General features: G+C 39.7%; 3 protein-coding genes across 8 annotated transcripts in view; 1 reads left to right on the top strand and 2 right to left on the bottom strand.

The window, feature by feature from the left end:
- Nucleotides 1–936: 936 nt before the first annotated feature.
- Nucleotides 937–2,417, top strand: LOC115633133 (D-aspartate oxidase). Its single transcript, XM_030530540.1, has 4 exons — nucleotides 937–1,155; nucleotides 1,341–1,553; nucleotides 1,609–1,905; nucleotides 1,972–2,417. The coding sequence occupies exons 1-4, from the start codon at nucleotides 953–955 to the stop codon at nucleotides 2,285–2,287; spliced, it is 1,029 nt and encodes a 342-aa protein (XP_030386400.1). The 5' UTR covers nucleotides 937–952; the 3' UTR covers nucleotides 2,288–2,417.
- A 959-nt stretch (nucleotides 2,418–3,376) lies between these two features.
- Nucleotides 3,377–24,937, bottom strand: part of LOC115633100 (phospholipid-transporting ATPase IA) — a 34,795-nt gene continuing 13,234 nt past the window's right edge. Inside the window, exons 2-12 of one of the 6 annotated variants that reach the window (XM_030530500.1) lie at nucleotides 17,695–18,472; nucleotides 13,383–13,506; nucleotides 12,629–12,812; nucleotides 12,399–12,559; nucleotides 12,136–12,333; nucleotides 10,710–12,081; nucleotides 9,838–10,644; nucleotides 9,528–9,781; nucleotides 9,368–9,466; nucleotides 5,249–5,280; nucleotides 3,377–3,725 (exon numbers count right to left, since the gene is read on the bottom strand). In XM_030530500.1, the coding sequence (XP_030386360.1) occupies nucleotides 3,628–3,725; nucleotides 5,249–5,280; nucleotides 9,368–9,466; nucleotides 9,528–9,781; nucleotides 9,838–10,644; nucleotides 10,710–12,081; nucleotides 12,136–12,333; nucleotides 12,399–12,559; nucleotides 12,629–12,812; nucleotides 13,383–13,506; nucleotides 17,695–18,181 (3,816 nt within the window). In that variant the 5' untranslated portion in view covers nucleotides 18,182–18,472 and the 3' untranslated portion in view covers nucleotides 3,377–3,627. Of the gene's footprint in view, nucleotides 3,726–4,147; nucleotides 4,231–5,248; nucleotides 5,281–5,874; nucleotides 6,746–9,363; nucleotides 9,467–9,527; nucleotides 9,782–9,837; nucleotides 10,645–10,709; nucleotides 12,082–12,135; nucleotides 12,334–12,398; nucleotides 12,560–12,628; nucleotides 12,813–13,382; nucleotides 13,507–14,502; nucleotides 14,727–17,694; nucleotides 18,473–24,937 lie in introns of those variants that run through there. The other 5 variants (XM_030530493.1, XM_030530528.1, XM_030530485.1 and 2 more) reach the window with 5 other exon arrangements.
- On the bottom strand, nucleotides 13,648–14,478 carry LOC115633151 (putative odorant-binding protein A5). Its single transcript, XM_030530564.1, has one exon. It carries the CDS (start codon nucleotides 14,460–14,462, stop codon nucleotides 13,704–13,706), a length of 759 nt encoding a protein of 252 aa, XP_030386424.1. The 5' UTR covers nucleotides 14,463–14,478; the 3' UTR covers nucleotides 13,648–13,703.

Genomic DNA, 24,937 nt, shown 5'->3' with positions numbered 1-24,937 from the left:
TAGCAAACGACGCAAGACAAAGCAACTGTCAAATGGGGCGTGTCGATTTCAGCCGCAAGAGCAAAAGAGACAAATGCACATAAATGCATTGGGAAATAAACATATGTAAGCAAACAGCAAAGTCAGCAGTTTTGTCACGCACGTGTCATTGTTTACTACTGCTAATCGACCTACAGCTGATTTATGATCGCCTGGTATTGCACACCAGCGAGACTCGTATTTGGTGTGGAACCGGCGAACTTTAAAAACGGCATCATCATACGAGCGAAGCGAAGTAGCCCCATCCATTTTTGCGGCGCGGATTTGGTTCGATTACGACGCTTTGCCGGTTCGACCTTGGCCAGAAGAGCAGTACAACTGATCATTTTTATACCCTATACCCAAAGGGTAAAAGTGTATGCTAGTTTTGTGGGAATGTATGTAACACATCAGGGTGACAAGCCGAGTCAATATAGCCATGTCCGTCTGCATGAACGCAAAAATCTCCGAAAGTATAAGAGCTAGAATTACCAAGTTTGTGTTTTTTTTTGATTAATATAATTAAATTAATTTAAAAAAAAAAATGTTTTTTGTTTGTGGGGTGTGAGTGTGAGTTTAGCATTCCTTCCTTGTTTTTCCTAAATTCGAGCTATAAAGTCACCATTTCTTTTAAATGTCTTGTTTTTATACCCAACTCACACAATGAGTTATTCCAGGAATTGTAATTAAAATATTCGTGACCGATCATTTGGGGAAAGGAATTATCAATACTCTGCACAGTGCATTCTTAATGACGAGAAAACAAGCTGCTTTATCAATTATCGCCGGGTGTTATTTTCCAAACCATTCGGTTTTAGTTATCAGTAAGCACGAGTGCTAGAATAATTCAAAGTGATAAGGAAACACTAGTGCCCCCAGCTATAAGACCTGTGGAGCTCGATCCCAGTTTTTGTGTGCTCGTCTCAACGACAACATGCTGCAGATCGGCGTTATTGGGGCGGGTGTGAACGGCATCGCCAGTGCTATAAAAATTTTAGAGCATTTCAAAAATGTGCTAAAGACGCCCGTACAGGTGACTGTGCTATCTGAGGAGTTCACGCCCAATACAACAGGCGACGGCTCGGCCGGTCTGTGGGGGCCTTATTTACTGGGCGGCACACCGCAGTCGAAGGTTCAGTAAGTACCCAAGTCACTATCAAGTACTTATGTATGTATGTATATTATGAAGAGAGAACCATTTCCAAACAAAAACTAAAAACGTTTTAGAAACTTAGGGAATCATTTGGAATTTTCGAACAAAAAAATAGAAATAGAAAATAATGTGCATAGTGGTGTTTTATGACTACCTATTGCCTTTTTAGCCAATGGTCGAAGGGAATGCATTGCTTTCTGCAGGAGATTTGGTTGAGCGAGGATGCCGGGGAGGCGGGCGTATGTCTGCTGCCCTGCGTGCGCTTGACAACTGCTACGAATACACACGTCGAGGATTTCTGGCGGGATATTGTCTATGGAGCTGTGGATCTGACACCCGACCAATTGGCTGTCTACAATAAAGAGAGGACAGTGAAATATACGTAAGTGGGATTATACAAACCATTATCAATTCATGGCTTCGGTGATATATTCCAGTTCTGGCCTGTCCTTTATTACCTATACATCGGAGCCAAGAAAGCTGCTGCCCTATTTGATGAAGCGTTTTGCACGGGAGGGGGGTCGTGTTGAGCGACGAAAGGTCACCGATTTGGAGGCCTTTGTGCGCAGCTCGACATTTGATGTGATTGTCAATTGCACTGGCCTGGGCTCAGAGGAGCTCCTGGGCGATGGGCAGATGTATGCGGTGCGCGGTCAGGTTACGCGGGTCAAGGCCAATTGGCTATATCAGGCGGTGCTGGACGAGAGCGATGTGGGCAACTACATAATACCCAAGTATGAGTCTTTATCCCTTTAATAGAAACGAATAGCTTTACTGATAGTCTGCATGATCTGCCGCAGCACCGACACCGTCGTCCTGGGCGGCACACATCAGGAGCGAGACTACAACACGCAGGTGTGCCCCCAGGATAAGCAATTCATCATCAATGGCTGCCGGCAACTCGTGCCGGGCCTGGCAAACGCCCAGCACCTGTTCGACTGGGTGGGCCTGCGACCAGGACGAAGGCAGCTACGCCTCGAGGCCGAGCGCAGAGGCAATAAGCTGCTAATACACAACTATGGACACGGCGGCAGTGGCGTCACCTTGGCCTGGGGCTGTGCGGACGATGTCCTGCAGCTGCTGTTGTCCAATCTGGAGCTTAAATCCAAATTGTAGGGTTCCGAACAAATGAAATTGAAACAAAGCAAATGTTTGTTTTCTATATAAATATCCATATATTTGTATTTAGTAAATTGTTAAATATGTAATTCCGTAAGGTTTAATAAATTCACATTTAAAAATACAATGTATAAGCGTTTCATGAAATACGTTACGAGTTATTCTGCTTATCTTCAAACAGGATAAGTATAAAAAAATGCACGACTTCTGCGGACACGTTAATACCAAATATAGTATAGTATGTAAATATGTATGACAGGATGTGGTTTATATAATATGTATGTATTCTATCATACACATACTCGTATGTCTGTCTGTATGTCGAGTTGAGAACCTTAATGAATCTAATAAGTGTCCATCAATATCCGTACGTATATATAAGTATGTATGTATGTATGTATGTATAACATATGTGTGTGTTTGTAGAATGCTAGTTAGAAGTTCTAGTAGGTACAAATGTTCTTAGTAGCTTAAAGTTGTTAGTTTCGAGAGAGAGTTACGAAAAGCGCTTGCAGCTAGACGTCACCAATTTTTGGGAGAAGGTGAAAAACTTTAGGATTGCGGGCTATGTTAGTGTCCTTATTTTGTTTGGTATCACAAAGTAAGCATAAAACTGCATAGGATCGAGATGGTTTACCATTTCTATAGAATTAAAAGGAAACAGATTTACCCTCTACCGATTTAACAGAACATATAGAAAATAGTATGTAAATAATGTGTGTGGACTTAGAAACCGAATAACACTTAACGGCACTTAACAAATTACACAATTCTTACAAATCTCTGATCTATGATTTCAAGATATGAATTTCTGGTTCAAATAATGCGAGTTTTGTAATTGGACGAAAGAAAGGCGTTTGCATTGAAAATATGTTAGTCCTAATACAATACTTTTATTCATTTCTACTTTTACTCGTTCGGTTGGTTGTAGTTTTTTAGTTTTTTTAAATTTTTTTTTTTTATAAAAACTGATACTTAATATTAAGGCTTTATTTAGTAGGCTTTTATAAAAAAATGATAATTGCAATAATAATAATAATAAGACTTGACCATTGCGTGTATGTATTTAAGTAATGAATACACGCGTTTAAATGTTACTTTCGTGTTGGCCTAAGTAGCAAAAATTCTTGATTCCATTTCATTTCCTGAATGACTGCAAATATCGCTTACGTTTATATAATTGAAAGTTTCACTAAATTGTAATTGTTTAGTTTTATAGTTCTCTTTGGCCCTTTTACATCAGTTGTTGGTTTTGCTCCAAACTGAATCGACGCTGCACGGCAATCGATTGCTGCGAAGTCCCCGAGGTATACGGAGCCGTCCGGTAATCAAACATCTTAGTTGCCCTCCGGTTTTGGCAAATTTGTGTCGTAGGCGCGTATAACCAAAGATTGGGGCACCGCGCCTCCTTCCTCTTGTGAAAATGCATATCCATCTGGGAATGGGGATGGGGAGGTACAAAATTAGATTCAATCAGAAATTCCATCTAATTGCGATGCGGGTGGATGTCTGGTTGGCGTGTTTCTGTGATGACTGTTGTGTGTCTTGCTTTCCGACTCAAGTTGAAGGCATTTCAAGCTTAGACATGAAATCTATAATGAATAAACCTAATCTGCCGCAATCACAATCTAATGGTGAACACACGTCTATATAGGCTGTTTAAATATTTATGGCTGCGGCATTATCAATATCGTATTTGGCTAGTCAGAGCCCCCACAACCAATTAAATGCACAATCATTGGCCAGCTAATTGGGGGACCATTTGCAGACCATCAGTACGAGACAGACTCTATTATACACGTATACCCCATATATATTGCTGGGTACTGCTGGGTACTTAAATGCTGTTGTACTCACGCGATAGTTCTAGTTCCGTTTCGACCCTCGTGTTGGCCCGACGCGTAAAAACATTGCGTAGCAATCTCGCAGTTTCAGTGAATCTGTGAAGTTAGTTAAGTATTTTTGTTGTTTTGTTGAGGGGAGAGCACGCAGGAATTACAATTCAACGTACGTTTTATTATAGGAAAATCATTCGCAAAAGGACATAATTTTCAATTTTGAATTGTTAGCATTTTGGTTTTGTCTAAAAGAGTCGAAAACATATTTACTTTTTGCAACTAAACCAATTGAAGGTCATAAAAAAAGTGGTGTACACGGGCAAATAATTGTAATTCTAGGGCTTTTCATGCGGTGTATTTTCATAAGGTGTATAGACTACAAGAAACTCTGGCTTTAATAAAGTCGGCAAATTATAAAGAAAATTGGTGGGAACATGCAGTTTCAGATTGAGCGCTAAGTACAAAATAAAACCGAAAACTTGACTGACAATTAATTACTTAAGGGTTTTTATCCAGTACATACCAAAGACGAATAAGGAATTTGATTTTAATAATTGCTGGGAGTCATTTTTGTGTACTAAAAAGGTAATTTAGATTTCACAACTGAGGATTCAAAATATTTCAATTGAACTACCTTTTAAATTGTAAATAGTTTTTTTTATTTTTTTAAATTTTTTTAGAGTAATAATAGCTAATAACTATCTATTTCAGCCGTGTTCTGGAAGAGCTAACGGAAGAAGAGTGGCGGAATCTTTGAATACTTTCTAGCTGAGTCACTTAGGAGGTTGAATGGAAACGCCTCGATGAGGAATTGTGAATGAGTTAAACGATAACCAGCAGCACCATGAGTGCAGTGTGCAATTATCCTTTCATTAAACACAATTGTCCATTGACAATGACACTGATTAGAGGAGAAAAATAGTGACCGCACTCATGGGCTCATGGCTCCAGCAATTTGCAGAAACCTTTTCAAACCAATTACTTGCGGCACGAATGCAATGTTGTAATGTGTGTTTGTGTGTGTGTGTGTGTGTGAGTGAGTGAGTGAGTGAGTGAGTTGTGAGTGTGTAAGTGTATGAGTGTGTGTGTTATTTAACTATTTTCTTGACGATTTACTTACACCGAATAATCGATCCCAAGGCATACATCGTACTGCGCGCACACACACACATAAATAAACGCGAGAATTGAAGTTTAGCAAATATTTCAAACACAAATACATACATACATACATACATACATACATATGTATGTATGTCTCTGGTTGTAGTTGTTATTGTTATATGTTTTAGTTGAAATCATAAAAACAGTCTTATCATTAGGATGATAAGTAGTTGAAATAATAATTTGCTTTAATTGCGACAAAAACACAATCGGTGTCTGAATCAGCATCAGCTTTCAGTTATCGGTGCAGCGAGCAGGGCCCTTGAGGAGCCTTTTTTGGGTGCACTTGGATCGTTGGACAACAGAGTGGCATGCAAAACACAGTGAAGACGATCAACATAGCATTGCATTACACATATAGGTGGGTGGTGGGTGGGCTGTGGGTGCGTATTGAAAACTGATACGTTTCGATCCCTAAGCCTTTTTTTAATATTATTGTGAGTTGGTATTTGAAAACAGTCTGGCTTTAATTCAACAGGATGTACACACATACATATATTTTGTGCTTCTCTTAACTAATACACAATACGATTATTAATAGTATGTAGAGTAATGTAATTAAAGTATATTTCTTAATTCAGAGTTAAAAATGCCTGCAGCAGCAATTTACTTAAAACAAATTTTAGTACCTAGCTAATCTAATCACATGGATATACACATGTATAAAAACAACACACTTATTCATGATTCACGACAGTAATACATAACAGCAATATAAAAAGCCAGTTTGGTTTCGATTAGCTTAGAACAGTGTGTATATAGTAGAGTAGAAAATTACAAACTCGTTAAGACAAATCGTGGACGAATTTATTTCATTTCTTTGATTGATAATTGTATTAACTTTAAATATTTAAATAACATATTTATAATGCTGTACTCTTATGTTAACGACTTAATTACAGGTAATGCAATTTTCTTATTAAATTCTCCGCATATTCATATTTATTTTGGGAAACATTTCATTTTATGGACTTCTAAGCAACTTGGTGTGGGGTTTTCAAAATCAGCTCATCAGCCAGAATTTCGAGCATTGTGGTCAGACATCCAAATAATGTGCTTACAAATAAACATAGTGCTGTTTCAACATAGACTAATCAGAACTCCGAATACTAACAAGAAATTCTAGTCTTTAACAAACTTGTTTGTCTGCAAATATTTGCAAATTTGACCGTGGCTTAACATAATTTGAATTTCCATTTCATTGATATGGGTACCATTATGATGAGCATTATTTTAATGATTACAATTCATCAGAATTACAGTTGGTGTTAACTTTGATTTCACACTAGCACTAACTACTTATATATATGTTATATATAATATTTTGCAATATCTGCAATGCACTGGCACAGAAGAAAACTCTCGTTCTCATTTGCTGGGAGGGGAGAGGGAATGTTCTGGGTAAGTACAATCGTTTCGATGGTTTATAACTTACAACACTAACCGGCTAGAGCTTCGAGGTGTAAAAACATGAAAATAAATCATTAAGAATCAGATTACTAATATTATTATTAAAAATGTGGCTGCTCTAATTGTAAGTAATTGGCTTTAAATTACGCCTTTTATTTATAAAGTCGTTCATTTATTATGTTGGCTAGAGCAGCGTATATCACAGTCGGCGTGTGTATGTAGGTATGTAAGTACTCGTACATTTAAATTGTTTATATATAGGGTATAGATATAGGTATGTATATGTACAATTGATTTTATTAATTGCGCCTGTTAGTTGCTTTTTGAAACTTTAGTCATTCAGTGCCTAATTATAAAGATGTTTCTTGACAATACATTTACAATACTTGTATAAGTATACAGGTAGTTATCGATTTACAATTGCATTTACAAATGGATATGAGTTCGTTGCCCTGAGCATACCACTAACAAAGTGCTCTGGTTTTCACGTAGTTGCAGAAATATTTACATATTTACAGAAAGTTTATTCCAAATATTGCAAACATTTTCGTAGCTTTTGATGTTTTATATCGATAGATATTTAGAAGGCGAAACCTCTCAGTTAGATGTGCAAAGTGGTCATGGTTGTGGAAGTGGACGCCTCGCCTGCGGCGTTAGTTTCAACTCCGTCCTCCAGTGGCTCGCCGCCGCCCTCAATCTCGCCTTGCTGAGAGTCGCGTCCTCCGCGCCAGCGCTGCCGCTTTCGACTTTGCTGCAACTCGCTCGTGTCGTCCTCAAACTCCAAGCTTACCACCCGTAGCTGCCGCTCAGAGGCCGCCACGCTAAGGGAGCTGCGTTTCCGGAGTTGCGGGACGGGCTCGGAGCCCGTGAGGTGTAGCCGGGACACCCATCTGAAGCTGGAGTTCCTTAACCTGCCGATCATAGTCTGGCTGCTCTTTCTTTGGTGCGTTAGTGCATGGATTTGAGTTTTCCAATTTCATAATTTGTTTGTCGTTTGTTGGATTTTTGTTTGATTGATTGATTTATTTATTTTGTGCGCATATGTATTGATGGGTGCAGCATTTAAGGATTCGGGTTAGTTGCGGATAATTTGAAAAAATGCGGTTTTTAATTCCAATTCGATGGTTCGTAAAAAGAGAAATGAGCAAATGGTGATGCATGGCAATTGGTTGACGAGGATGGACGATTGATTGATGTAAGGGTAGAGGAAGAGAGAAAATTACATTTTAGGGACTTCAGTCTCGAGAATATTGCTCTAAACAACAATAATGAGTGTACAAATTAATTACAAAATGAATGTCTCTATGTTTCACTCGTTCGAATTAAAAATCTAATTTTATTTGAACTTTATTCAATAAAATTGTGTTTGTTTCTTTCAATGCATTATGCTTCGGTTTGGCGATGTCGAGGGTTCATATCTTATGCTATGTACAACCAAATGCCTTCTAAACTACGATGACCATATATAGTAGTAAGTAATTTTGTAAAATATAAAATCGTTAAGACAAGCAAATGATTTCCTGGTTTAATCTCTTGGTATGACCCCGATTTGAATGAGTTTATAATTAGTTTACAAGTGTTTTTGTGTGCTTAAGCTTACGTAGTTTTAGAACAACAACTAATTACAGAAAATATTGCTTAAAGAGGACTGCTTCGATTAAAGAATGTCTACTAATATATGCATATTGTAAAACTTATATAGTGCAACCAATAGCAATCCCATATTCTATTCTAGCAGCATCTTCGATGCAATATCTGCTTAGAATAGTTACAGATTTATATATTTACATACATATGTATGTAGATTTTATTTATGTACATCACAAATGTAGTTCTTCTTCTTATATATTTTGCACGTATCAGTTTTCGCGTGCACCTGTGTTGAATTTTACATTTTAAAATAATATGTATGTATATCAAACATCAACTAAATATTTGTTGGCACATTCCTGCTCCCTGCCAACAATATGTATGTATGTATTTATAACGAAATGCAAGAAATGTATTGTATTGGAAAATATTGTAATTGGCAGCCTTGAAGGACTGGGCCTCTCAAAATATAACAGAACAAATGCAAGACAAAAAAACTACGATTAGTTGGAGTTATTTTCTTGTGAGCACTTTAGTTAAAGACTTGTGGTAAGTATTAGTCTTGTTGCTTTTTATGAACAAAAGTGTTAGGCACATACATACATACGTACATAAAAAGTTCAACAAACACAATTTAAACAATTTACACAAAAACCATACATACTTACATATCTATATGCATATACATACATACATGCATACCATGTATGTAAGTATGTTCGATTATGAATGAATATCGTGCTATGAAACATTGTACAGGTGATAAGGAATATTAGGTGGCGCACTTTTCCGGGCGCTTTTACAACTACAATAAGCGTTAGCTACCGAATGCAGCTTTTAATTTCAGAAGCTCAAATGTTAGGGTTATATATAAGAAGCAAGACGTAAAAGCTCTACATAAAACTCTGTAAAAATGCGCAACAATTCAAATTGAAAAATAAGTTGTGTTCGGTTCAATTTTGTTTTTGCAGGAAAACAATAATTGAATTAAAAGACAATGACGATTGCTATGCCAATCATTTCAATTGCAAGAAAATAAATTCGCGTATGCATTTTTGATCTTTAAAATACTTACGAAGAGCGCGACTCGCTCATGACTTGTTCGGGATCGTTTCGCTGGATTTCTGTTTCGCGCACCGCTTCGGTGAGTGTTTTGAAAACTGTGTTGTGAATGCTGAAGAAGAAAAAGGGTAAGTCCCCGCAGAATAATACAAATATGTTATGCAATGACGTACAGTTTGCAGATCACATCTATGAGCAGCGTTGTTATGGGCACGAGTGGCAGGCCCAACCAGAAGACGGGTGTCGAGAACAACTGAATGTCCATGCCGGCAAAGTTGGTTGCAAAGTTGAAAGTTGGCCAAAAGTGACTGTAGACGAGAACGAAGCTAAACCAAAGCGCAATTGATCCCCAAATGGCGGCATGTGTTAGCCACGTCCAGGAACTGGTAATCAGGCCCGCTTTCAGACAAACCGTAACCACCACATACTGCAACGAAAAAAAATGCATTCCTAGTTCTAAACTTTAGGAAACTCCATTCTTACCGTGTACACAATGTTGCCCAGCATTAGGTAATCACTCGTCTTTCCATCGCCCCAAATGTTCTCCGATTTGTATGCAACTATGGGCAGCCAGAAGAGGAATACCGAATGCAGCAACGCATTACATATCCAAATCCAAAACACCTTCACATTAAAGAGCTGGGCAGTCTGTGATGGCTTATACAGCAGCGGATACCTCAGCATAGTATCGGCCGTACAAAACTTTTCGAAGAGGCCGATGGCGAACGGTGGGAGAGCCGTAAACACCACATTGTACAGACCAATTGTCCAGCGCTCGAACAGAATCTGGCCCGACCAGCCCGAATAGACGGCAAACCAGAGTTCAATGACATAGAGGCAGACATTCTTGTAGAAGCTGTACAGGATCAGCTTGCTTATGCGCGCATAGTTCCAAGCACCGTGCACCAACAGCAGACGCTTCAAGAAACGAAACTGGGCAATGGAGTAATCGGAGGCACACGACGCCTGCAGACCTTCCACGCCCGAAATGCCAATGCCAACGCTAGCCTTCTGTATCATCGCCACATCGTTGGCACCATCGCCAATCGCTAGCGTTACGGCTTTGGTGCTCTGCGTAACCATTTCTACGACCTCAGCCTTCTGTATGGGCGAGACCCGACAGCAGATAACGACGCGACAAATAAGACACAGCTCCTGAAAATCACCACGCAAGTCGCAGCTTAGCGCATATTTAAGCGTCTTCCCATCAATGACAAGGGCCACGTTCACATCTTTTGCCGTAGAATGCTTGAATTCGTCCGAATGCCGATGGATAACATCGCGTGTAGCCTGCAAAAAAATAAACAAATCAGATACTGCTTTCCACTCCTCCTCCCAAACGTGTATTATCTTACGTCCAAACTCTCCTCGTTCAGTATGATAACGTCCATGGAATGCGAAATCAGCTTGCAGGAGTAGCCGATATTAATGGCCGTCTCCTGCTTGTCGCCTGTCAGCACCCAAATGTAAATGCCCGCATCCAATAGGGAAGCAATGGTATCGGGTACGCCGTCCTGCAGGCGATCCTCGATGGCAGTTGCACCCAATAGGCGTAAATTGTTCTCGATAAGGTTGGCCGCGTCCTCGACCTTGCGCTCCCGATACTGTAGCGACGTGGAGGCCTTGTGGTAGGTCTGCTGCCACTCGTCATACACCTCCGGTGGGATTTCGGTCACTGCCAGGCACAATGTGCGCAGACCCTCCGATGCGAATTCCTCCAGATGCTGCAGTGTTGTCTCGCGATAGGCCTGATCCCGTGCCGCCAGTCTCTCGTAAATAACCGAATCGGCGCCCTTGCAAAACAACTTAATGTTTCCTTCGGGCGTGCGCACAATCAACGACATGCGCTTGCGCGTCGATGTGAACTCCAGGACATTAAGTACCTCGTACCGCTTTCGCTCGCCCAGAGCATTGATCTCGACATACTCGGGTGTGCGTGTATCAAAAATATAGCCAAAGTAGCGAGCCCCATCCACCAGAGCGCGTTCATCGGGACTGGCTGCATGATAGATGATGGTGCCGTCCTCCTTTTTCTCTGGTATAACGGTGTGGCACACAGCCAACAGTGTCAGGAATTCCTCAATGTCCTCGGCATTCTCGTGCCTACTGATTATGTTCTGTACCAGCAACGACTCTGATGGTGTTCGTTCTGGCTCGTAAATCTGTGTGGCGATCGAGCACTTCTTAAACACCATCACATTGCGGGTCAGCGTGCCCGTCTTGTCGGAGAAAATGTACTTCACCATGCCCAGCTCCTCATTCAGGTTGGATGTACGCGCCATTGCAGGCGTGTCCGATTCCTCGTGATACATCTCAATGTCGTAGTTGATGAAAATCGCCTGCAAGAAACGCACCAACTCCAGAGTCACTTGAAGGGATATGGGTATAAGGTTGTTGTACAGGATAAAGAAGGTCAGCAGATTGTAGCCAAGGCTCTTGCTTTTATGGTCGCCCAAAGCCAAATACCAATCCGTCATGAAGTGTTTGTTGGTCCAAAACAAGCTACACAGACCACTGGTAATGCACAGGGAAATTAGGATCATGAACAGCATCAGTATCTGCGTGTTGGTCAGCTTGTCGACCGTCGAACGCTTCAGCGGCGCTGAAGTAGAGTTCTTCATGAGCTTTGTCTCGTGCCCGGTGTAGACGACAATCCCAAAGATCCACGAGGTGTTGCGGAGCATGGCGCCCCTCTGCAGAACCTGATCACTGCCCAGTGCAACGACTCTGCAATCAAAAGCGGTTAGCCAAATAACCAATGCATTAATTGACTCCACTTACGGTTTCCCATACTCTTTGAGTACGCCAGTAAATTCGTACAAAAGCCGATTAGGTAGCTCACATTCAATAGTGCCCTCCAACTGCTGTAGGTCTTTAGTCTCAAGTAGCTTGGCTGTGGCCGGCACACCCTGACGAATTTTCAAATTAGTCTCCCCATCCAAATTTGCTGTTTCGATAAAACACATTGCCTGCGGTTCGCTGAAGCCCAGAAGACAGAAATATTCATAAATAAAAACCCAATTTGAAATAACAGCATAGCTCACCTGGAGGACAGCAAGACCAAATCTGCTGGGAAAAAGGTATCGTTGCTCACTTTGACGATATCCCCAACAGTCAGCTCCGACCATCGCACTGTTTTCCAGGTACTAACCTCTAGACGGTCGATCAAACGATGATTGATTTCATTGTCAGCCCGATGGCGTTTCTATAGATAATGAATTCATGGAATAAGGTTGGTTACTGTTAAAGACTGGCGGACCCTTAAAACACTTACAATATCCTCAATAATCTCCTTAATGGCACTAACTGATAAAATGAATATCAGCGGGACTAGTGTGGTGTAGCGGCCTGTAGGTGATACATCCGGTATTTGTTGTAATAATGCAATCAGCAGGAAAAAGCAATTTGAATAGCGTCTAAATTGCTCAAACAGGAACGACGGCAGGAAACTAATAACACTGTAGAAACGATGGGGAATTAATGTAATAACACTTTCAGGAATTGAGATAACATTTAAATGCTTGTTTAAATTTATTTATTATATCCACGCCCTTTATACCGTACTTTCCTATTTTAAACAAGGTCGCTAAAGCTAAAGTCCAATGCCCTGACTTTAAAATACTCTACACCTACATATGTGTAGAATAATTATATAATAAAAATAATACAAGAAAATATAAAAACAAGTAACACAGTTGTAATACTGAAAAAAAATTAAGCTATCAATGAACTCTTGCAGAAAAGCACACATTTCTGCGCAAATTATTTACATGTCGAGCAGCGAAAGCGAGCAGCCAGGCTTATTTGTTAAAGTGTTAAATAGTTTTTGCTATCATTTGTTTCTTGCTAATTTGTTTCTTGTTCCATTTGTTCCGTTATTTCAATAGGTTGACAAATGTCAGTTATGAAAATGATTGATATAGCCATTTAATTGATAATGAGTAGCTGAGAAGCTCAACAACATTTCTAAATTAATCGCTTGGCCATCTGTGTCAATCAATTGAAAACCCGTTATCAGTAATACTCACTTATATTTCGCTGTTGATATCCGATTGTTACAATATTTCACGGGTTGCGCCGAGTTTAATGCAATAATACGTCGTTCGCTGTCGTCCGCGCCAAAGCCGGCGGATGATGTGAAGTCCTCATCGTCTGTAAAAAGTCACACAACCGATTTAAGTTAGCAAGAATATTACCAATTCTTTTTAGAAGCTTAGATTGATTTAGCATTAGCTTACTGAAACACATACATACTAATCAATATCTCCATTAGATAAAAAACACGAATACAAATTTGATCAAGTTTATATTCGAAAAGGTCAAAGGCATTAAAGAAACATGTCATCTACTCATCGTCTTTCAGAGTGAGAATCAGAGGAGTTTAGTTTACTGAAACTCCTTAATGAAATTGAGTGTTTAGTCATATGTTCAAAAACAGCGTAATCGCAGGTTAAATTCCATTCGGACATAAAGAAATTGGCTGCTACCGGATTGCCGAGTGCGTACTTTTTGGCAAATCGATTTATACTAAAACCCCCTCTAGTCTCAGTGCTGTCGAACGGAATGTACGATTCATCGAAATCGAGCTCGCATATTTGCTTGTAGGCCACAAAAAGGTAGCGATGCATGCCAGTTCCCATATCCGGACGACTGCCCACGTAAGCAGTCAGCTCTTGCCCGTTGATCACGTCGCAGCCGGGAACGTTCCCCACCAGCCAATTTTGCCAGGAACGACTAGAATGGTCTGCCCGACTCGGAAAATCTAGATCGATCATCATAAAGGTATAGTATTTGTACGGTTCCGCCTGCCACCGTAGTATTGGCGGCTTACGTACTTCGTCCGGCTTAATGAGAAGGCCCGGCTCGACTTGGATGTCGCAGGGATAAAGCGCGCTGATGATCCCACGAGGTGCGCAGGGCAAAACATCGGGTATGAGTCGATGCTTCTTCAATAACTTGCCCATATCCGCAACTGGATCTCGCGGCACGCAGGTGATGAGCATTACGATGGATAAATTTTGAAAACCTATCGGGGTGTGTTGGGATTTAGGAGAAATGAAAAGCCTGACTGGGCTTGCCGGGGTTTTCTCTTTTAAAATTCTTTTCATTTGGGCTATGGTTGGGGTTGAGCTTGGCTCGAAAACTTACGGCTCCAGCGCATGCGTAATGCCTTGTACACATTTCGAAAAGACATGATGTTCCTACGGCGTCGTCGTTGCGTGTTAGCGCGTCTATCGCGCTCCCGCAAACGATTTTGATGCAGCCGATGCCGTTGCAACAAAGCTGCAGCTGCTGAAGATGTGGCCTCGTCGTCGCCCAAAGCGGTATCGCAAATGGGCACGTGCTCCTCCACCTCTTGTCTCCACAGACCCACCGCCGTCGCCGCCACCCCACGTGCCTCCTCTTCCCCGTCGTCGTTGTTGTTTTCGTTCTCCTCCTCACTGCCAGAATTGCAATTGCCAACGGCCACAAAGGCGATGCTCTCGCCGGCAGAGTTGTGTTTACGTTTTGGAAACCCCAGACTGAATGTTGAGAGAGGGAGAGAAAGACTCGCACAAACGTAAACACACTCTCTCAAGAACGCACGATGACTGACGAGTTCACTCTACAAGTGGCTGGTGTATAAGAGAGCAAGAAAGTTTTCTTTCGCTCTTTCTCTCTTTGCGCGCAAATTAGCTCTCCCTTTTTAAGCTTTTCGCTTATTGGAATCCGTCATGTTGCACCGTTATTGTTTTAACCTTTGGCATTTGTAATTGCAATTGGTTGGGTATTGATATTTCGTTTTCTTTGCGCTTCATATAAAGTTCACTTCCGCAGTTCCCCGTCTGGTTTTAGAAAATCTGGACGATTTGAACGCAGATGCCGTGAAAAGTGCGGTCGAATAAAACATTTAGGCTTGACACCCATAAATACAGACGAACACAGACAATGCGGTGCCGTTCAAGGACACGTCAGGGCAGTACAGGGATGTGGCAGCTACAGTATCGAGCTTTATATTATATTCATGCATATGTCACATATTTATGTATATATCTAGTCGATTCACTTGAACCTTGAACTTCTTTGCTTCTAGCTGCTTTGAACTTTTTCACACCTAACAGTCTTCAATAGCCAACACTTTTTCTCATTTGTATTTCATTATACATGTTATATGGTTTTACTTATTTTTGCATTATCGATTTGTCACAGCTTCGGTGCCCCAACATCGGCAATGGGACTGCAACTATACCCGAATGATGTAATTACTAATTACAATCGCAGGGTTGATGTTTTCTTTTGAAATCAACACCTGAATTATTAAAGCACTTGTATTCACAAGGAATTGTCAGAAAATGTGGTGCACATCACTGTTAAAAAAAAAGATGGTTTGCGCGTGTGTGTATTGGTTGATGAAATAGGCCACGGTTTACAGGACACCAACAAGGACACAGACACGGGCTCGGAGTTGAACAAACCAGGCGAATTATTTGCTGCGTGTTGTGCTCTCTTGCACCTTGCCGTTGCGACTGAAACGCAAAACGCGTAGCAAGCAACAAAAGGAATCACTCTGACAACTGGGGTGAAGACGACGTCGCCATTGCCTCTGCCCGCATGGGAAATCGTTTTCGCACGCTGGCACAAAGCACGAAAGATGTTCGCGTTCAGGTCTGCTGTCCTTTGGGTGGGAAAAGGGTTTGACTGCCTTTATTTTGCTGCGTATGTGTTTAGCATCACAATCGCATTCTCGTGCCATTATCCTTCTCGGCTCTGCTGTTCGCCTGTTCCACGGAGTATGCCAACTTTTGTGTGTGCGCGCACACCCGTTGCGGAGTGTACACACACATTTAACTTGGTTGTGTGTTTGTGCGAGCTGACGAGTGTTGTTAAGGAAGCATTTAAAAACCTTCCCTCGGGGAGAGGCCTATGTTTGAGCTCAAATTTCCCATATGTGATGGAGCTATACTCACTCGTACTCGCCCTCGCTGGCATACTTTTGTCATAATCAACCATAAATTCCGTCATTACACTAAACAAACGAACTCAAATTTTAGAAACAATTAGATCTAGCTATTCTAATCATACATATACAATCATACACAGCACATATATGTATATGCATACATAAAATAATAGTTGATAATAAACATATAGTATATGTTTAAAAAATGCGATTTAGTTTCCTAGCCAATTAAAAATGTTCCAAGTCATTTATCAGTTGGTCTTACATCCGGGCAAAGAAAACAATGAATAGTGTTTAAGAATAACAATAAGATTTTATTTCAGTTAAATAAATTTACTGAAAGACAATTAGTCTGAAGTTTGTGAGACAAATAGGAAAGAACCACTGACCCCGGTTCAAAAAAAAAAAAAAAGTTTAAAAAATATTTTAAAAAATGTTCAAACAAATATTACATTAAACAGCATCACGATAAAATCGCAATAAAATTGATTCTTCAAAACAGTTGTTCAATAGTTCCATACTTATATCTACACCATACAAAATTCTAAGATCAAAAGACAATGGGAATAATAACTAAATATATAATAAAGTTATCCTTTTGTGTATTCTCTGAATTCATTAGATATCATTACACCTAATTCTGTTTTGACACGTTCTTTTTTACACGATTTTGATATATGTAACACGGTTTGAAAATGAAATTAAATTGCATATATGAAAGTATGTATGTATATTTCTTTAGAGATAAGGAATCATATATTTTTGCATATGATCAATATATTTTTTAACAAGGTTGTTTCTTGATCCAATCTACCGTGTAAAAACATTTGATTACAAAGGTTGTGGTATGCGGGTGTACAGCTTCTACCTCATTTGAGCTTTTGGAAATCTTTAAGTTGTTTGGTTACATCAAAATTACAGATGTATGTAGAAGAAGTCCAGCATTGCGTTCTTCCTAAATTAAAAAACCTTCACTGTTCCTATATCGACTGATAATGATTGGCTACACATGTTCAAGTTCAATAAAAATCAATTGGCTATCCAAATGGACAAATGGACAAATGGTGGTGACAGCAATTGATGGAAGAGCGCCAATTGATGACGTGAAAATAGGTATGAAACGCAGCGCGAAAATTGTAAGCAAAACAAAACGAGCCGAAAAAATAACCCGAAAATGCATGCGCCGTGAGAGCGCGTAAAGGCGCTACACAACTGAGATTCGGGGAGAGATAAAGAGTGTATGGGAGAGTACGAAAGAGAGAGAGAGAAAGAGAGCGCACATGCGCTCTGTGGGAGAGTCAAGCTGAAAGGAATTATTGGTACAATAATATGCATGCATAACTAACTACATATGTACAAATAAGTTGTACAAATAAGAAGGAAGTTGTGTTTATACACACGTTTTGGCGGTTTCCTCAGTCGTAGTTTCTCCAGAAGGTAACGCTTGGGGGAAGTACAGAGACGTGCGGGTCCCCTGCAGTTCCCATAGGCCGTTATGCGTCTCATTGGTATGCCAGCATCCACTTCGGTGGCGGTTTCAGCACGACGTCTTGAGCCATTTGGTACGCTCGGTCTTGGTTCCACTTGTGCTTGCTCTCTTGATCGCCGTCCTGCCCCCGCATCCTGGTCCTGACCAGCAGGACCCTCTTCTCCATCATTTGGTGGCGCAAAGCCTGTAGGCTGCAGAGATGCGGTGTGTCGCAATGCAATTCCTCTCAGCTGCCGCAGGCAACGGTAACACCACTGCGGCACCTGTTGCACCAATCTTGTGTTTGTGGGCGCGGCTTCAACTTCTCGCGCTCGGTTTTGAGGATTTCCATTGACTCTGCTGCTATCATTTTGATTAATAATGCTACTGCTGCTTTTATTATTGCCCGGCTCTGTCATTTTGACATTGTTCTACAAACACTTCTGGTAGCAGGCTATAAGGCTGTTTATAAGTATCACATCTGCTTATTTAAATTTACACAAGCGCGAATTTGAAAGGCACTACTGGATTCTGTTTTTACACTTGATTGGCATTTTCGTGTTCACTCAAATATATTGTTGGATTTATGTTTTGGTGTGTTTTCTTTATAGACACTTGTAATATGTACGTGTAGAAAATATCTTGAGTGCATCTTTCATCATTTTCCATGCTGTACACAATTTCAGGTTTAAAAGAAACTTGCACGATTGCTGCCAAGTGGAACGTAAATCAGTTATTTTATGATTATGTCAAAAACAAATATTAACCTAATGATTAACGGAATGCACACAGTAAATTAAATCCAAACGAACGCCTTAAATGTTCGGTCGCGCAAACATGTAGAATAGATTCATTTGCAAATGTTTTCATTGCTAATAACAAGATGGGTAATGACCAAAAGTGACAATCAACACAACACACCTCATGTGTTATCTAACTTCCAACTAATGCCGCAACCACAAACTTACAGTTCCGTCATGAGCTTGCCCATCGGCCAACGAACCTACTTCTTCTACGACTCCCCCTTCTCTACTAACAGTCCCACAGTACGTGCCAGAATAACACAGACTTTCATTGTCTGCCCAACTTGGACAAGCTTCCATTTGCGTGTGGCGGCCATTTACCACGGCGCTGACGTGATTAGAGACGATAACTTTGTTTGCCTAGTAGGCAAGGGAAAAAAAGAAAATCGAAAAAGAAATTATCATTTGGTCTTACATTCTGGCTGTACCTGAGGGCGTTTCAATAGCAACACCCAGCTATCTGAAACCAAGTCGCGCCTCGCCCTCTTCCTCTTTTAAAAGTATTTGGTTAGCGCCTAGATACCCCGATACCGCAATACCGTAAATGCAAATTATAGTTGCAGTACTGCATGTTGTTGTTACTCAATGAGATTAGGAACAGAGGCGCTAAATTGTTTGGACGGGAAAGTGCTAAGGTTACTTTTGAAAATGTAAATCGCAAAAGTCGACAACAAACACATCGATAACCATATACTACCATACTACCACTTGTATAGTATATGGAACTCATTCAATTTTTTAAAAAAAGCATTGCGTAGTCATGGATAATAACCATTAGTAAGCTGTCTATGCTGAAAAATAACAACATTTTCCAAATTTAAACCGTGTAGCTAGATAGTGGACTAATGCGAGGTCTACCATATTAATGCAGATTAATGAACGGAAATATAATGAGGCTTCTACAGTTAAAAAAAAGTGGCTTTAATACGTTTTTAATATCAGCTATTTAGCATCGGATTCAATGTATATTTAATATGCTAGCTGTCAACTAGTGTTTATAATTACAACAAACTTTTTCCAATAATTAAACAGCAAAAGTGAAAAGGCTTACTGGGAAATCGATATTAGAGGTCTAAACACTTATGGTGTTAAATTGAAAAACCCCACAACCATCATCATAATAGCGAGCAGTTATTTGTTGGAAGCATGTGCATATTTTTGTACTTGAGTTCAACGGTCTGTTTTAACCCACTGACAAGATAGTACTAGTTTTTTTTTTTAGTGTAGATCCAACAATAAGTAAATATGTTCATACATATGTGCTCGTGAGTAAGAAATTCTTATGCAAAGCATACTCTCTAACCTTTGCCAGCAATTTACGCCACACCATCAACCAGCCCATTTATCGATTGGGCTGGTTTCCTGGCCAGGCCCTGCACTTGGTTCTCTAGTTCCTCAATGTACAGCGCGTGCAAGTACCAAGTAGGTTTAATGTCTACTGTCCTTGGTTGAAGAAAGTAAATTGGTAATCGTAAATGGCTAGCAATTATAAAACCCTTTAGAAATGGCAAAATTAGTCATTAATATTTATGAATCTGCACTAAAAATAGCACAAATTATTGGTGACTTTTTTTTGGCCGATTACACTAATTACAGCCGCTGTAATAGAATAAGTAATGAGACCAGCAAAAGCAGCAAAAACAAACATCACACATACGCCCCATTGGACGGCCGACTGAGCGAAAATAAAAATATGCGACGCTGGCATTTTTATTCGAAAAATCTTTCAATCACGCTTTGGAATACACCGCACACTCAGAGGGTGCGGGGAGGAGTCAGATGGATAGACGAACCAATACAGAAATCAGACAGACAAAAGGCATTTGTGTCTAGTTCGTATGTACAGCGTAGTGGCTGTTAAATATATACATATTCATATGTATTTTTTGTTTTGCTCGTGACTGCCTCTAAAAATATCAACATCAAAATCCAATTACGAGTATATATTCATACTATATATGCTTTTTGGATTCCTTCCAAACTTGCATTCAATTTTTTCTAGTAATTTTATATTACAAAAAAAAAAACACGCATACGCACTGTGTGTGGAACCAGCTCTACATTATATTTTGCGACAAATCAGTAGCCGTAGTTGAGAAATATGTAGTACTTATCTAAATATATATGATTCACGGACATTTGTTGTTGCCGACTTGTGTAACTAATGCATATACATATACAAATATTTACATCTTCTAATTAACCTCAGCTCTCAAAACCTCAGGCATAAGACTTACGTAAATGGAACGAGTGATGAAAAACTTTACGATCCACACAGCTGTGCACAATGCATTTAACTGAACGTTCATGGCCACTAAATTAGTCAAATGGTTGCACTTTGTGCAGACACCCACACACATACGACATATGTACATACAAATGTATATGTACCCGTATATAGTAAATAGTTATAGTTGAAAAGTTTATTTTATTTACTGACAAGTCTGCCACAGCGCAGTCATATCTATACTACTAATCAAATTCAAACAAGAAAAGAGCCAGCTCGCGCTCATAATTTAATAAAAACTTTTACTCTAAACTGACACAATAAAAGTATTCGTACGAGGCCGCAATATGGAACATACTTACACACATCCATTATATGTGTGTGTTTGTGTGCAAGTATCTAGATAAGAAAATAATTAAAGACGACACGAATTTTAAAAACGTACTAGCACATATACCTATGTAAGTAAGTATACACATATTTGTAGAAGTTAGTTCTGTATTTTGAGCGCATACGAGCCCAAAAGGTAAACAATGGAGTGAAAATGGAAATGGAAAAGGTCAACATTTCATGAAAATAGCATTAGTGTTTATTTACGTTGTATGTATGTATGTATGTACATACCCGTAAGCATGAGTATCTTCTATTGTGGTTACTTTTTGTTAAAACAATACGATGTGAGTGCTTCTTAATGACATACACAATGTACATATGTAAATATGTGTGATATTTTAGAACAATTGTTGTACACTGCGGGCAACAATTTTAACACACACTTACAAAAAATTTCATTCACTTGTGAAACACCCTATGGCAAGAACAAAACAAGTAGAGAAGCTAAAGTCGGGTATCCCGACTTTGAAATACTCTGTACATATGTATGTGTAGAATAATTATGAGTGTATGTGTGTGTTTGTGTGTGTCTGTGTATGTCTCGTGTTCCTGAGCAAAGCAGTAACAATAATCCTGTTTAATCGGCCTATCATTATGAAACTGGAATTTGAACTTATAATCACTAACTGGAGGTATTTGCGAAGTTTGAGTTCGAAATTCCAAAAAATACAAATTTTTTGCGTATTCTCAAAAGGCATCGTGGACTCAACTTTGGTGTTCCTAGGTCCTATAGTCTCCAAGATATAGGCGATTATACGAATGGAAAATCGGGAAAACCCCCATAGGGGGGAAGTAGGGGGAAATCAAAAAAATAAAACAAACTTGCACAGTGTGTCTCTAGCTCTTATAGTCTCCGATATCCAGGTGTTCATACGGACGGACAGACAGACGGACAGACAGTGCTAGATCGACTCGTCTTGTCACGCTGATCAAGAATATATATACTTTGTGGGGTCTGCCACGCTTCCTTCTGTCTGTTACATTTTTCAGCTCGAGCAAACCTAGTATACTCTTATACATTTCATGTACAGAGTATAATTAAAATCAAATTTTTTTATCTCTGAGCTGTGCGTGAATGCATGCGAGCACGAACACTAATAGACACCCGCTAAAATTTCATTGAAGTTCGTGAAGAGCTCTTCTTCTATGCCCTGACAAAATTCCACAACTTCACGGAAAGCTACCCTGCTGCCATACTATTAAATAAATGATAAAAATGGAATAGAACAAGAAAGGAATGCTAAAGTCGAGCAGGCTCAACTCTTAAATACCCTGTACCACCCCACAAAAAAGTAATTAAATTAATTAATTAATTTAATTTAATTAATTAACTACATTAATTTAATTAATTAACTAAATATTAACTAACTAACCATGCATGGAATATATTAATATAATTAATATATTCCATGCATGCATACATACATTTACATTTCCATCAGAATCGTGCCTTATGCGTGTTTGTGTACTTGCACATATGTATGTATGTGTGCATTGGGCCTGGTTATATGGCTATAACTTTCTTTCCGATCATGCTATCATAATGAAACTTGGTATACGGATATATAATTACTAACTGGATGTGTCTACCAAATTAGTTCAAAATTCCAAGAATTACGGGAGTTATAGAAAATCGTTAATAGGGGGGGAGTGGAGGGGTGGATCAGAAAAAATAAACAAACTCGTCCTTTCTCGGTCTCAGGAGAATCTGTATACCAAGTTTGGTTATTCTAGCTCTTATACTTTCGGAGATCCTTGCGTTCATACAGACAGACGGACATGGCTATATCGACTCGGCTTGTCATGCTGATCAAGAATATATATACTTTTGGGGTCTACCAAGCCTCCTTCTGTGTGTTCCATGTGCACTCGCACAAAACTAATATACCCTTGTACCCTTTGGGTACAGGGTATAAAAAGGTATGTAATGGTAATGTTTACAAATTTTGTGCGGAAAGGTAAGGAAAATGTGTAAATTTCGTGCTTGTAACAATTGTGGCGGAATTTTTCATCATGCGCCCACCTCTAGGTCAGACGAACAATTAGTAAGTCTGACAATAAAATTGGCGTATCGGCTTGTCATGATGATTAACAATGCATACACTTTTTGGAAAACAGCACACCCTCTTTAGCTGTTACAGTGCACGAATTCGCTTTAACTTTTTATACCCTGTACCCGTAGGGTAAAAAGGGTATATTAGGTTTGTGCAAAGTATGTAACATACAGAAGGAAGCATCTCCGACCCCATAAAGTATATATATTCTTGATCAGCATGACGAGAGAAATCGATCTAGACATGTCCGTCCGTCTGTCCGTCTGTTCGTCTGTCCGTCCGTCTGTCCGTCCGTCTGGATGAACGCGAGGATCTCAGAAACTATAAAAGTTAGAATAACCAAAGTTGGCATCCAGATTCTCCTAGGTCCGAGTAAGGACGAGTTTATTTTTTTTTTTAATTTTCCCCCCCTTCCCCCGCTGCAGAATTTCGTCAATAGCGTCCACATTTCAAATGCTACCTAAACCAAACTTTGCACACATAATTTATATATAATTGTCTACTGTTGTTCAAAATTTTATTCAATTCGGTCAATTCTAAGAAAAGTTATTAGCGAAACAAATTCTCGCCAGTACAACCCCCCCAAACTGCAGCAACAAGTTCGCTCTTCTTCTTCCTCTTTTTGCTGCTATGGTGCATATAACTCAGTGACGGAAGTTTACCTGGGTACAGGGTATTACACTGTCGGGCTTGCTCGACTGCAGCGTTCCCTCTTGTTAGTCTTTGGATTGGACAGCAAATGATATATCAATATATAGTCCATAGAAACAAGTCAGTATAACATCGCCTACATTTCAGGGCGTAACAGAGAGGCACCATTTTGTTTTTCCTATCTTACACATCAAATAAAGGCTATATTAAAGCCATGGCCAAAGCTGAATTTCACAGTTAAAGCAAATGATGAAAGGCTCTGGAAAAGTGAACCTATTCCACGTTTACATTTTTAAACAACATTCAGAGAACGATGCCGACTCATTGTAGTGTACACCTGTTTTCATAAACAAAACGTGCTTTTGTGAAGCCAACAAGCTAACAAGCAAGAGAGAACGCTACCGTCGAGCAAGCCCGACAGTGAAATACCCTGTACCCTGTACCCTTTGGTTCCTGTAAACCAAAAGGAAGAAGAAGAGCGAACTTGATGCTGCAGCTTGTGGGCGTAGTACCGGAGCGAAATTGTTTCGCTAATAACTTTTCTTAGAATTAACCGATTTAGATAAAATTATGGTTAATGCAGCTTTTGAAATGTGGACGGTATTGACGAAATTCTGTAGCGGCGGAACGGGGTGAAAATTCAAAAAAGGAGCGTCTGCATACTAAGTTTGGTTTATGTACGCTCAGACGGACGGACGGACATGTCTAGATCGATTTCGCTCGTCATGCTGATTCAGAATATACTTTTTGGGATCGGAGATGCCTTCTTCTGCCTGTTACATACTTTGCACAAACCTAATATACCCTTTTTACCATACGGGTACAGTGTATAAAAACGCATTGCAATATACAAAGTATTTCAGAATATACATATAGTGAGAAGTGGGTGACAATGTCATCGGTAAGATAAAAGGCAATCTTGTCCTTTAGGCACTTATGAAGTCATCGCATTGTTTTGCAAAATGACGACAGGTAATGTCGAAATCAAATCGATACGAAGTTATTGGCAAATAACCAATAAAATATGCCTCCTACGATGTAAACAGC

The sequence above is a fragment of the Scaptodrosophila lebanonensis genome, unplaced genomic scaffold, assembly GCF_003285725.1.
Source record: "Scaptodrosophila lebanonensis strain 11010-0011.00,11010-0021.00 unplaced genomic scaffold, SlebRS2 tig00000001-arrow-pilon, whole genome shotgun sequence".
NCBI classification, from domain to species: Eukaryota; Metazoa; Arthropoda; class Insecta; order Diptera; family Drosophilidae; genus Scaptodrosophila; species Scaptodrosophila lebanonensis.
Note: the sequence above shows the minus strand (reverse complement) of the source record. Positions and strands in the feature narration are given on the sequence as shown.

Coding starts and splice junctions, on each gene's coding strand:
- LOC115633133 (XM_030530540.1), top strand. CDS start 953: ATGCTGCAGATCGGCGTTATTGGGGCGGGTGTGAACGGCATCGCCAGT. Junction 1,156..1,340: donor ACACCGCAGTCGAAGGTTCA/GTAAGTACCCAA, acceptor TTGCCTTTTTAG/CCAATGGTCGAAGGGAATGC. Junction 1,906..1,971: donor GGCAACTACATAATACCCAA/GTATGAGTCTTT, acceptor GATCTGCCGCAG/CACCGACACCGTCGTCCTGG.
- LOC115633151 (XM_030530564.1), bottom strand. CDS start 14,462: ATGAAAAGAATTTTAAAAGAGAAAACCCCGGCAAGCCCAGTCAGGCTT.